This window comes from Athene cunicularia, assembly GCF_003259725.1.
Source record: "Athene cunicularia isolate RWA chromosome 4 unlocalized genomic scaffold, athCun1 chr4_part1, whole genome shotgun sequence".
In the NCBI taxonomy this organism is placed as follows: Eukaryota; Metazoa; Chordata; class Aves; order Strigiformes; family Strigidae; genus Athene; species Athene cunicularia.
The window spans coordinates 804,771-814,872 of record NW_020799098.1 but is presented as its reverse complement, the minus strand read 5'-3'; the positions used below and the strand labels follow the sequence as shown (position 1 = coordinate 814,872).

At 44.8% G+C, this 10,102-nt stretch overlaps 1 protein-coding gene across 3 annotated transcripts in view; it reads left to right on the top strand.

Annotated features, from left to right (window-relative positions):
• The first annotated feature begins 8,138 nt into the window (after window positions 1-8,138).
• Window positions 8,139-10,102, top strand: part of EXOC6B (exocyst complex component 6B) — a 158,354-nt gene continuing 156,390 nt past the window's right edge. For all 3 annotated transcript variants that reach the window (XM_026847047.1, XM_026847046.1, XM_026847045.1), the window contains exon 1: window positions 8,139-8,311. In XM_026847047.1, coding sequence (XP_026702848.1) covers window positions 8,255-8,311 — 57 coding nt within the window. In that variant the 5' untranslated portion in view covers window positions 8,139-8,254. The remainder of the gene's footprint in view (window positions 8,312-10,102) is intronic.

Genomic DNA, 10,102 nt, shown 5'->3' with positions numbered 1-10,102 from the left:
GTGAAACAGCAGTTTGGGAACTCCCACAGAGAATGGAATATAAGGGTTTAGTCAGAGGCCAGGCTACGAAGGTTAACGTTCTTTTCACTGTGTAACTTTTTGAGGGTCAGTGTGGTCAAGGTAAATCAGTGGGGAGCAGAGACCCACGGACCGATGAGCTGTAATCCTTGTTGGCTGAGGGAGCTCTGCTGCGATTCTTGACGTGTCAAATGGGGATATTAGGCAGCGTGTTCCTTAGTATACCAGTAACTTTAAATGGCCTGTACCCCCTAGACAGTGGGAATGAAAAATGAGAGTAAAACCATTGAGAAATGTGGGAAATGGCTTATGCAAACCTTTTCATTTGCCTTGCTGTGGTTTAGGAGAGGGTGTGAGGGCCCTGTAGCGTGTCAGACCTCGGGCACTGGTATCTCCCAAGTTGAAGCAGCAGTTGTGAGCACGCTCTAATTGTTTTTCCAAAATTACCCAAGGATCAAACCCTGAAAAGCTTCACTGTCCAACACGCCTTCAACCTTTTGTGAGATCTAATCCACGACTGCTTTTTACCCTAAATTGCCATAGGTGTGATAGTTGCAACTTCCTTGGGCAAGGTCGGAGGTGTAGGACAACGGGAGAGTTGCCCACGTCAGTTTAAAGAGTGATGAGGATTGACGTGCTGTCGCTTGCTGTTGGAGCTGCCTCCAGGTTTTGGTTACTAAGCCTAGAATATTCCTGTGTTGGGGGTGATGGTGCTGGGGGCTGGAGACCTCCTTGAGTGCTTTCAGATAGGTGAGGACATTTCCTTGGTGCCCTGTTGGCTGCTTGCTGCAAGCTCCAGTGCTTTGCTCTGGTTATCTTCAGTGCAAGCCCTGAGCCCAAGCAAGATGAAGGCAGAGTGTGTCCTTAGTCAAAGCCTGAGACTGTTCCTTTACTCCTTCCCTCCCTTCTCCATCCACATCTCCTTTTCTCCCGATGCTGGTCTCTGGGAAAGCAAGCCTTTTGTCTGGATTTTTGCTTTTTAATAGTTTTGGCATAAAAAACCCCTATTGCCTCTGTCATGCCCTGATTGTCAGAGAGCGTGTTGAAACAAACCCTCGCTCAGAAAATAATTACTAGTCCTCAGTGCCTGAGAGAGTACTTAAAGCTGAGGCTTGGTCCTACACGGGTTTGTGCACCTGAGTCATTCTGGGACGGGGAGGGTGAGAGTTGGACCCTCTCACCTGTGACTGGTTTTGGTTGCTGCTCCCTCTCTTTTGCAGTGGGGTTTGGTTCGGTTGCAATTAGGCTAACGAGAGGTTAAACCAAAGTGTGGGAGTTTCCACTTGTGCTTTGAGTCATAATTAAGTCTTGTCAGGGAAAGAGATGCCTCTTCAATGTTATATGAAAAGGCAGCGTTAAAAAAACCCCCGACATCAGAGTGTGGTTTACAGTGCTGCGTATAGCAGGGGATTTCGTATGAAGGTGCTCAGCATTTAGAAAGGAATTTTAAATTGTTGGTAAAAGTTAATCAAAGAATATGCAGCCGGTTGCTTAACAGAGGGCAGTAAACTGTTGATCTCAGCCCGGCTCGCGAAGTGCTTGGGACTGATTAAACAAAGACCCGAGCTGTGGAGTTGTCAGGGCCACGGTCTTTAATGTGTTTGAAATACTTTGTAGAGCTGCCGTCCTCCTACTGCTTTTAGTCCGCTTATCTAATTTTCAGCTTCTCCACTCCGTGTAAATGTGATAAATAAACTTTGTAATCACATAACTGAGCTACTTTTGATGCCTGCCTTGCAGATACCTTGTTCTTGAGGCTAGATCACACAGAAGTGTAAATCAACACTTTGCTCCATAAAGGACTTCTTAAAAAAATGGCTTTTTCTCTTTTATTGTGCAGCTGACCTGGAGGACTTGGTTGCTTAAGTCTTTTTATCAATGCTAATGCGATAAACTTCTTTTTACACCTCCTAGGAAAGGAGAGTCTTGATCATTCCTTTCTCCAAGTGCTGTACTGCAGGAGCTTCCCCAAAGAACAGTCGAGGTTTAATAGGTTTTGTATAAAATGCCGAATTAACCAAGTTACTCTTTACAACGAACTCTGAGGATATAAATAATGCTGACCTTGTCTTGCGGGTAAGGAAGAGGAGCAGGAGTGTAGAGACGAGGATAAATCACTGGGTGAAAGCAAAAGCAAAGGGACAATTGCGTGTTCTCCGTTGCACACTTGATGTCAAAAATTTATGTTTGAGGAAAATTGATATTTGGGAATATCAGAATCACGAGCTGCCTTTTAGCAGCGGGTGGGCTCAGGTGGGAGAATCATTTTTAGGGAAGGTGGAGTGGGAGGTTGAAGCAAAGTCTCTGCAGGCTGTTGGGGAGAGCAAACTTGTTGAATACTGCATTTCTAAACTTTTTTTTTAATGACCGAGAATCGAGTTAAAAAAATCATGTTCTTAGGCCTAGTTTCCTGTGCTGATGGTGAACTTTGTCGGACAAACCTCCGACAAATTGTTTTCTCTGATAACCAGTTAACACCGAGAAAGCAGATAGGCAAAAACTCTTATCATCTTGACAAGCGACGGGCTTTTTTGTTAAAACTCAAACCAGAAGCTGTGTCAGTGTGTTGAGTTTACACCTTGCAATAATAATCCGTGCTTTTATCTGATCGGAGGGGGATTTTATAACTTTCGAATGGGTCTTTGGCAGGAAGCCAGCCCTACTGTCATTTTTTATTAACTTTCTTTTTTTTTCTTTTCTTTTTTTTCCCCCTGTAGTCCGTCTGCTTTTTTTTGGTAATATTGTTTAAGGAATATGTATCCCATTCCTAAGGGTATTGGGAAACAGTATTTTAAAGTTCTGTGTCTCAGCCCATTAGAGGGGTCTATAAAACAATCGCGGCAGCAAATATGCAGTAACTAATCAAAACCACTGAAGCTAACCACAGCGGTACTTCATTCCCTTTAAATCATAAAACTTCTTTTTTTGCTGTGCCTTATCTACTGTCTCATCAGGAAAGAGCTAATTAGATTCTTCTAAAAAGTAAATATTGTCAGTTCGTTGGTGGGTGGAGGTGACAGGAGGTAAGATGTGCTCGCTGTCAACATTGGCAAACCGATGCAGAAAACAAGGCGAAGTTATAAAAACCCTATAAAAAGCTATTTGAGTTTTAAAGGAGCTCGTTCCCCGTGTAGGTGGTATAACAACTTTCCCTTGCATGGGTACGGCATCTGTAGGCAGAGCCTGGAGGAGGCCACGGCCTGCTTTGCTGCTCCGTGTCATTTCTCAGCTCGGCTGTGCAGGTTGGGGTTGTAGGTCTGGGGCCGTGTTCGCTTGATCACAAGTAGTCAAGTTCCTTTGAAAAAATCCACGATAAAAAAAATGTAACTGCGGCTTGTCACTAGTGTTTTCAGGCAATAAATATTTCTCATGCAGAATGTTGGGTTGGTGCGCTCGGTTGGGTGGGTGGGCTCGGTTGAGTTGCAATGGGGTGGTGAGGGTAGAGTTGCTGCTCCAAAGCTTGCAGGATGGAGTGGAAAGTACTGAGGACTTGTATTTAGGGCTCTTGTGTGACATTTTTTGGGGGGAAAACCCACCAAAGCTATAACCTTCAAGGCTGAGCGCTTGGTGGAGTGGTGTCCAGGTAATGTAAAAGAAGCCGATGGCTGGGGAGGGAAAACAAGTCATAAATGTAGAAGAGTTGTTTGGTTTTCTCCTTTTGTTCCTTTGATTGTCTGTTTCTCATGCAACAACAGCAAAAGAGATCGATTCTTCAGGTTGCATTCAGCCAAGAAAAACCTACCAACATCTCAGCTGTGGAGATGAAGGTCTCCTGGACTGCCCAGTGGCCAACCTCAGTCTGGTTACAACAGCAAACGCAGGTCACTGACCTGAACCTGGAGCTGGAAAGCTGCTTCTGCTTCTTCTATCCCCCCTCCTGGAAATAGCGTTGCTGTTAGGGGGATTGGGGTTTCAGGGCCACGCGGGGTGTTCCTGCCCCGCACGGAGGCTGCCAGACAGTCACGTGGCTGAAGAAAGGGGCTCTGCTTGGAGGGAGTTTTGGCTACGTGAACCAAACGCTTTGTGTGTCGTTGCTAAACGTAACGTTAGCTACAACCAGACGTTTGGTTTCTTACCTCTTTTTTTTTTTTTTTTTTTTAATCGTCACGTTTAGCAGAGAGTCGAGATTGATAGTCTTGTATAATAGAGGCAATTTTACAGAATAATACAAAAATGCACTTGCTTTCATGTAAACCACACCAAAAGGTAAGGGGATTTTTTTTATTTGATTTTTGTCCCTTGAGGGCTTTTCGCCTCCCCCGTAGCCCCAGGTCCCTCCGTTTCCAGAGGGCACGCTGGAGTGTCGCCTGTGCTTTGATGTGGTTTCTAAAGTGTGCCTCTTCACGTGGCTCCCTACAGATGCCTTTATGTGAAACAGAACATTAAAATCCAAATGTGCCTGATCTTCAGGTCATTTTTCATCCTTTATGTACGACATCAAATATATTACAGAGTTGTTCTGCTGCACCCCCAGCCCGGGAAGGTGCGGGTAACGAGGTGGGGGCAGGAGTGGGGAGTTCCTTGGCGGTTAAGCCCAAATTTCTCTTTAGTTGCTTCCTCTGGGCCTCTCCCCAGCTCTCTTTTTCTCTCAAGGTGAAACTGAAACCTCGGTGACTTCACCCAATCCTGCCAAAGTTAAAGAAAATTTGATATTTCTCACTTATAGGTCACTTCAGTCCAGATTGTTTCCTGCCAAGAGTGGGGGCAGGGGAAATGCCCTCCTGTTAATGGAAAAGCAATTACTATTATTTCTGGCGTGTACGTTGTGTCGTTCCAGCGTAACACCTAGATTATGGTCTCAGCTCGTATCACGCCGACTCCTCGGGCTCCCAGCTGGCTGGTGATGGGCTGCGCCCGTCGTACGGCGGGGCGGGGCGGGGGTTACGTGCTGTGATGTGCACGGGAGGGAATAAACATCAACTGGGTTACTCTGGGGCTGTTTGGCGGTCTTTAAGGTAGAAATCTCTGGAAAAATCTCATCTCAGAACTTCCCACCCTAGTTCCTAAAGGTACGAATTGCTCTTGGTAAGCTGTGAAGCTTTTGTGCCATTGGGAGCATCTCTGGCTGCTTTTTGTGGATCTTTAGGAGGTGAAACATCCATCTTTTTCCTTTTTTTTAATATTTCTCAGTCGGTCCCTGAATTTCTAATTCAGGTCAGAATTTTTCTCATGATACGCTTTGTTTTTTTTGCATTTAAAGTGTGCAAAATGCGGTGTTTGAATTTGGATGTCCAACCCCTTGGCCTAGAGCGATGACTTTATCTAGAAAGTCAGACTTCCTTGACTTTGGGGTTTTATCAATACCAGTGTTTCTCAGGTCTTGTCAATATTTGATTTGGACCTCAGCAATGTTGACACGTGGCCAGTGGATGTTTTGTACCACTGTGCTTCTCCAGGGAGCGTAGCTGAAGCTGAAGGATGAGATTAATACTTCTAGTTTGAAAAGAGATGGGGGAGCAAGAGAACGTGTCTTCTGAGACCGTGTCCACAGGGTCCTCTGGTGAGACTAATTCTGTGTTCAGCCTAAAATGCTGAATGTTACACGCTTAGGGCTTCAGCAGTGAAGTTCAGAGCTGGCGGCAGCATCCTTCAGCTTGTTAGCCCGGATTTTTCCTCTCCCATGACCACTTTTTCTGCTGTGATCTTGCTACGCCCTGTTTAATGATCCATTTCAAGCACAATGTTTTATCCCGAACTTTGCATTTTCCCATTCTTTGATTTCTTCTCTTTCTAGAGGAAAAAAGATTACATAAATTTGAGAGATTTTAATGAGTACACTGGGCTTGCTTTTGGTGTAATTTACAGTGGATTCAGTGTTATAACTTCATTACGCTTCAGTTGAGAAACTTATGTCATAAATGGGCGTATCATAGAGTGGAATCAAGCCTCGAATCTCTTTGTTGTGTGGGCTTCAGAAGGACCAAACGCTCACTCCCCTTTTTGAAGTCCTAATTCTCTTTATATGATGTTGCAATGTCTTTCTATAGAGTTGTGCCTCTGAAGTTCAAGATTTCTAATGCAAAAAATACTACTTTCCCCCCAATTGCTTCAAGTATTGATGTTGCTAGAAAAATTTGTCTTCAGCAGTGTTCACACAGACCTTTTCCTGTGGCTTTGTTGCAAAAATCCCTATTGTTGAGACTGATCCCTTAAGAGGTCTTTTTAATAGGCTTGGTTGGTCGTCCCCTTGCTCAGCTGTTACTCCTCTTGTAGGAGCACTTACAGTAAACATCAAGGATACTACTTCTTTCCAACCACTAGAGGTCAAGATTGTGCTATGGCACAGCACAGGGCTGCTCATCGTGTAAGGTTTAGCTGTAACTCCTGGTGCAACCACGTCTAGTGTCTGCGATACATATTTAATTTTATTATCAATTGCCATTTTCATTAATTAAGACAAAGCCGATTGTACGTGCACGGTGCGAAGGGCACTTTGCCTTAGACAGCGGTAGAGCCCGGTGGATTTTGTAAGGGTTGGGATATCTGTGCCGTGCTTGGGTTTTAATATTCTTCAGATCTAGAAACTACACAAGTGATCGGTCTCTGATGGAGTCTTTCTTCCCAAGGAGGGATTCAAAAGGGAGTTGAGCTGAGAGAGGCTGTCAAAATAAAACTCGCTCATGAATTATTTTTGTGTGATATTAATACTTTTAAGTGTTTAAAAGGAAATAATTTTGAAGGTTTGCACTCTGGATAGAGCTTTCTACTTTCTGCAGTTCAGGTAGCAAAAGTAAGTAGTGTGTTGGGTGGTTTTTCTTTTTTTTTTTTTTTCATAGATTCCACGTGTTTTACTTCATTGTTTTCCTAGCACAGATGGTTTCACTGACAACAGTATCTACAATACAATTTCTACAATTCCTTCTTCCTTCCAAAGCCAGGCTGGCACGGTAGCCTGGGGTGGGGGACCGTCCCCTTTAGCCACTTTTTTTGTCTCCTGTTGTAGGGGAGCAGTGAAATAGCCGGGTATTCAGGTTGTGCAGGTAATTGCTAGAAATAAGAGTTTATATTAATAACTGAAATATATAAAAACCTCATTCTTTTTTAAAAAGAAACCTACCATCTAAAATAACATTTTCAGAAAGACATCTGGATGATTTCCATACACCTTTCTTCTCGTGTATAAAAATTTTATAGAAAAATGTGGGAGGGATCCTATAAATCTGTGTGTATATATGCATATAAATTTCAGGCTTTGAGAGTGTTTAGTTTCTAGTCACACCAGAGCAGAAGCCCACATGTGCAGAACCCTCCACATCCCTTGGCTTGGCCTTTTTCCCCCTCGTTTTGCCCACGGTTTGGTATTTGCAGTGAGACCAGTGTCTCTGTGCTGCTCCCTCTCCTTGCCTTTCCCATTCAGTTTGAAATTCTTGGTCAACTCCCTTGAACAATTAGGGCTAAACCATCTTTTTCCTGTCAGATATCATGCTCGGTACCATGAGGAAACTAAACGTGGTTTTTTGCTTTGACTCTGCTGCCAACAGACCCCAAACCCCGGGAACAGGTATCAATAAGTGGATCGAGGGAGCTCCACCGAGTCGTGTGTTTTGCTCCCTGGATCACGGTGCTTCTCCCAGTGAGCAATTTTTTTTTTTTTGTTCAATACCTTTTACAGCTCATTCTGTACATCAGCAACGTCCAATTAAGCTCTCCTGGGGTACCACAAAAATGCTTTCAGGAACCTCTGGGGTCCAGATGTGGAATGTTTTGTGCTGACATGGGTTGAAAAGAGGAACAAATCCAACGGTTAAGTACGTCCTTTAATTTAGCCTGTGACAGTCACCACATGGCCTATGGGCTAATATTTCTGCATCTGTGCTGTAAATAGATCAATATGGCAGTATGATGGGTTTGGCATTTTGATTTGTGAAGAGTCAGAATATTGTTTGTATTGTTGCATAATCCCTGGAATGGTTTTCAAATGAATCTTTGGCTTCTTTGGAATATCTGGGTTAGGAAAAACATAACGTTTCTAAGTTCCATTAAGTGTGTGTTTTATTTTGTCTCATTTGTCATATTTCATGACCGATTGCATCTTTTGGCTGGAAAAAGACAAAAAGAATAATTGGAGGACGCTGTTCTAAAAGGTGAAATCTGCTTTTTTTTTTTTTTTTCCTAGGCACAGCAGCAAAGAAACCTGGACAATATTGTATCACAACATCCCAGGATAAGCGGGGGGAAGAAATCCAAGAAAGAAGTCTGCGCAAGCTCAGATCTGGAGGTAAAAAACACTAGCCCCATGTCTGAGCAAGATTCGGGTATCCTGGATGTTGAAGATGAGGATGAGGATGAAGAGGTAACTGTATAACATCAAATCCAGGAGATGGGGCGCTTTGGGGGTGACGAGTGGTGGCTCAAACGGTGTTTGCACCTCGTGCAGCCTTTGGCATTGCTGCTCAGCGTGTGGTGGAGATGCAGGACGGGCTGGAGGACGTGGGGTGTGCTGCAGTATTGGGTTATTTTACCCTCTTGTCCCTGTTCTCGTTAGCAAGCTCAGCAGAGGGGCCGAGTAGCGTTTTGAGAACCAAGCAGCCTATGTCTTCTGTCCCCCAGCTCCAAGGTTGCGCTTCGGGGCGCGCTTGGGCAGGCGGTTTGGTATCTGGCTTTCATTTAAAAAGAGATGAATCGCTGCACAGTGCACGAGAGACTTGGCCTTTTTGTGGGATGTGTGTCTGGGTGGCAGAGACGTACTTTGTGTCGAAAAGGATCGCATCGCACTTAAATGCAATTTTAACTCCTCGATGTGCTCCCTTCTTTTTGTCTCTCTTTCTGCTGCTGCTTCCACAGACCTGTTGTGGTTTGTTTTTTTTTTGTTAACCACGAAGCGTAACCTCGCTGATTGTGCCGGTTGTTCTTCCCTCCCTGTGCCAGATAGTACATGAGGTGGGATATCTTGGATTTGTGGTGCTTAAAATGCAAGAGAGGCCTGTCCCTCTGCATTTCAGGAAGGGCAGCTTGGAGATACCTTCGTGGAGTGCAGGTCCTGAGGTCTTGAGCTTGTTGGTGTGTTCTTCATTTCTTGTGATGCGCTCTTTTGGCAAGTATTATCTGCCACGTTGGATGCTTCTTCTCTTCTTGCTGAAGCCTCTCTTACATCAAGAGAATGATATTTTCAGTGACAACCTGTAACTGAATTGGGAAGTTTTTGTTGCCCTCAACTTGACAGTCACTGACTCGCCAAAGAAAATGAAGAACAAGTTTCTGAAGTTTAAAATGTGGGTTGCTCAGGTGGTTCTGTGCTCGTGTTCTGCCTCTTTCCCCACAGTTCAATTCTCTCTTCCTCACCTCTGTTGCACTTCCAGAGCAGACCAAGGAGAATCACCACTTGCTTTGCAGGGACCAAACTGTGGGGTACGACCCAGAGCCCCCCCCCTGCACTGAAACCCTCTGGGTGGGCTATTTCCAGCAGCATGGAAACAGAGCAGAAGTTAAACAAAAGAAAAATCAGTGAGAATGGCATGTTTCTTGAAAACAAGCTTTGATTTGAATAGATCTATTTTGGTGTTTTCCCTGTTAAAATATAAAAATCTGGTCCTTCGGTAGTTCTTGTTCAATCTCACTCTAAAAATCTCTCACTTGCTGTGGAGTCGGTTCTTGCCAACCCAGGCGGCAGTGTGAAACATGGTGGTACCTGTGTTCTCTGCAGAGTTGGAGTCAGTTAGCATTAGAAATGAGAATTTCATGTAAATTAGAATCGAAAGGTATAGGGAAAAATATAAGGAAAATATTCAGAAGGGTAGAATTTAAAGTCAGTAATTTGTAGAGCGCAGTTGGGAGAAATCTAATTGCATCCATCAGACTGATTTAACTCTTCTGGAGGCAGATGAAATCCCATCTCTGGGTGCGTTTAGGGCCGGGCTGGTAGTGAGGGAATGAACTTGCAGGAGGGGTGATGGGCTGAGCTGGACAGGCAGAGGAGGCAGGGTGGGCAGGGTGTGCAGGGCAGGGTGAGCAGTGCGGGCAGTGCGGCCAGGGCAGTGTGGGCAGGGGAGGGCAGTGCGGGGAGGGCAGGGTGAGCAGAGCAGTGCGGGCAGGGTGAGCAGTGCGGGCAGGGGAGGGCAGTGCGGGCAGGGCAGTGCGGGCAGGG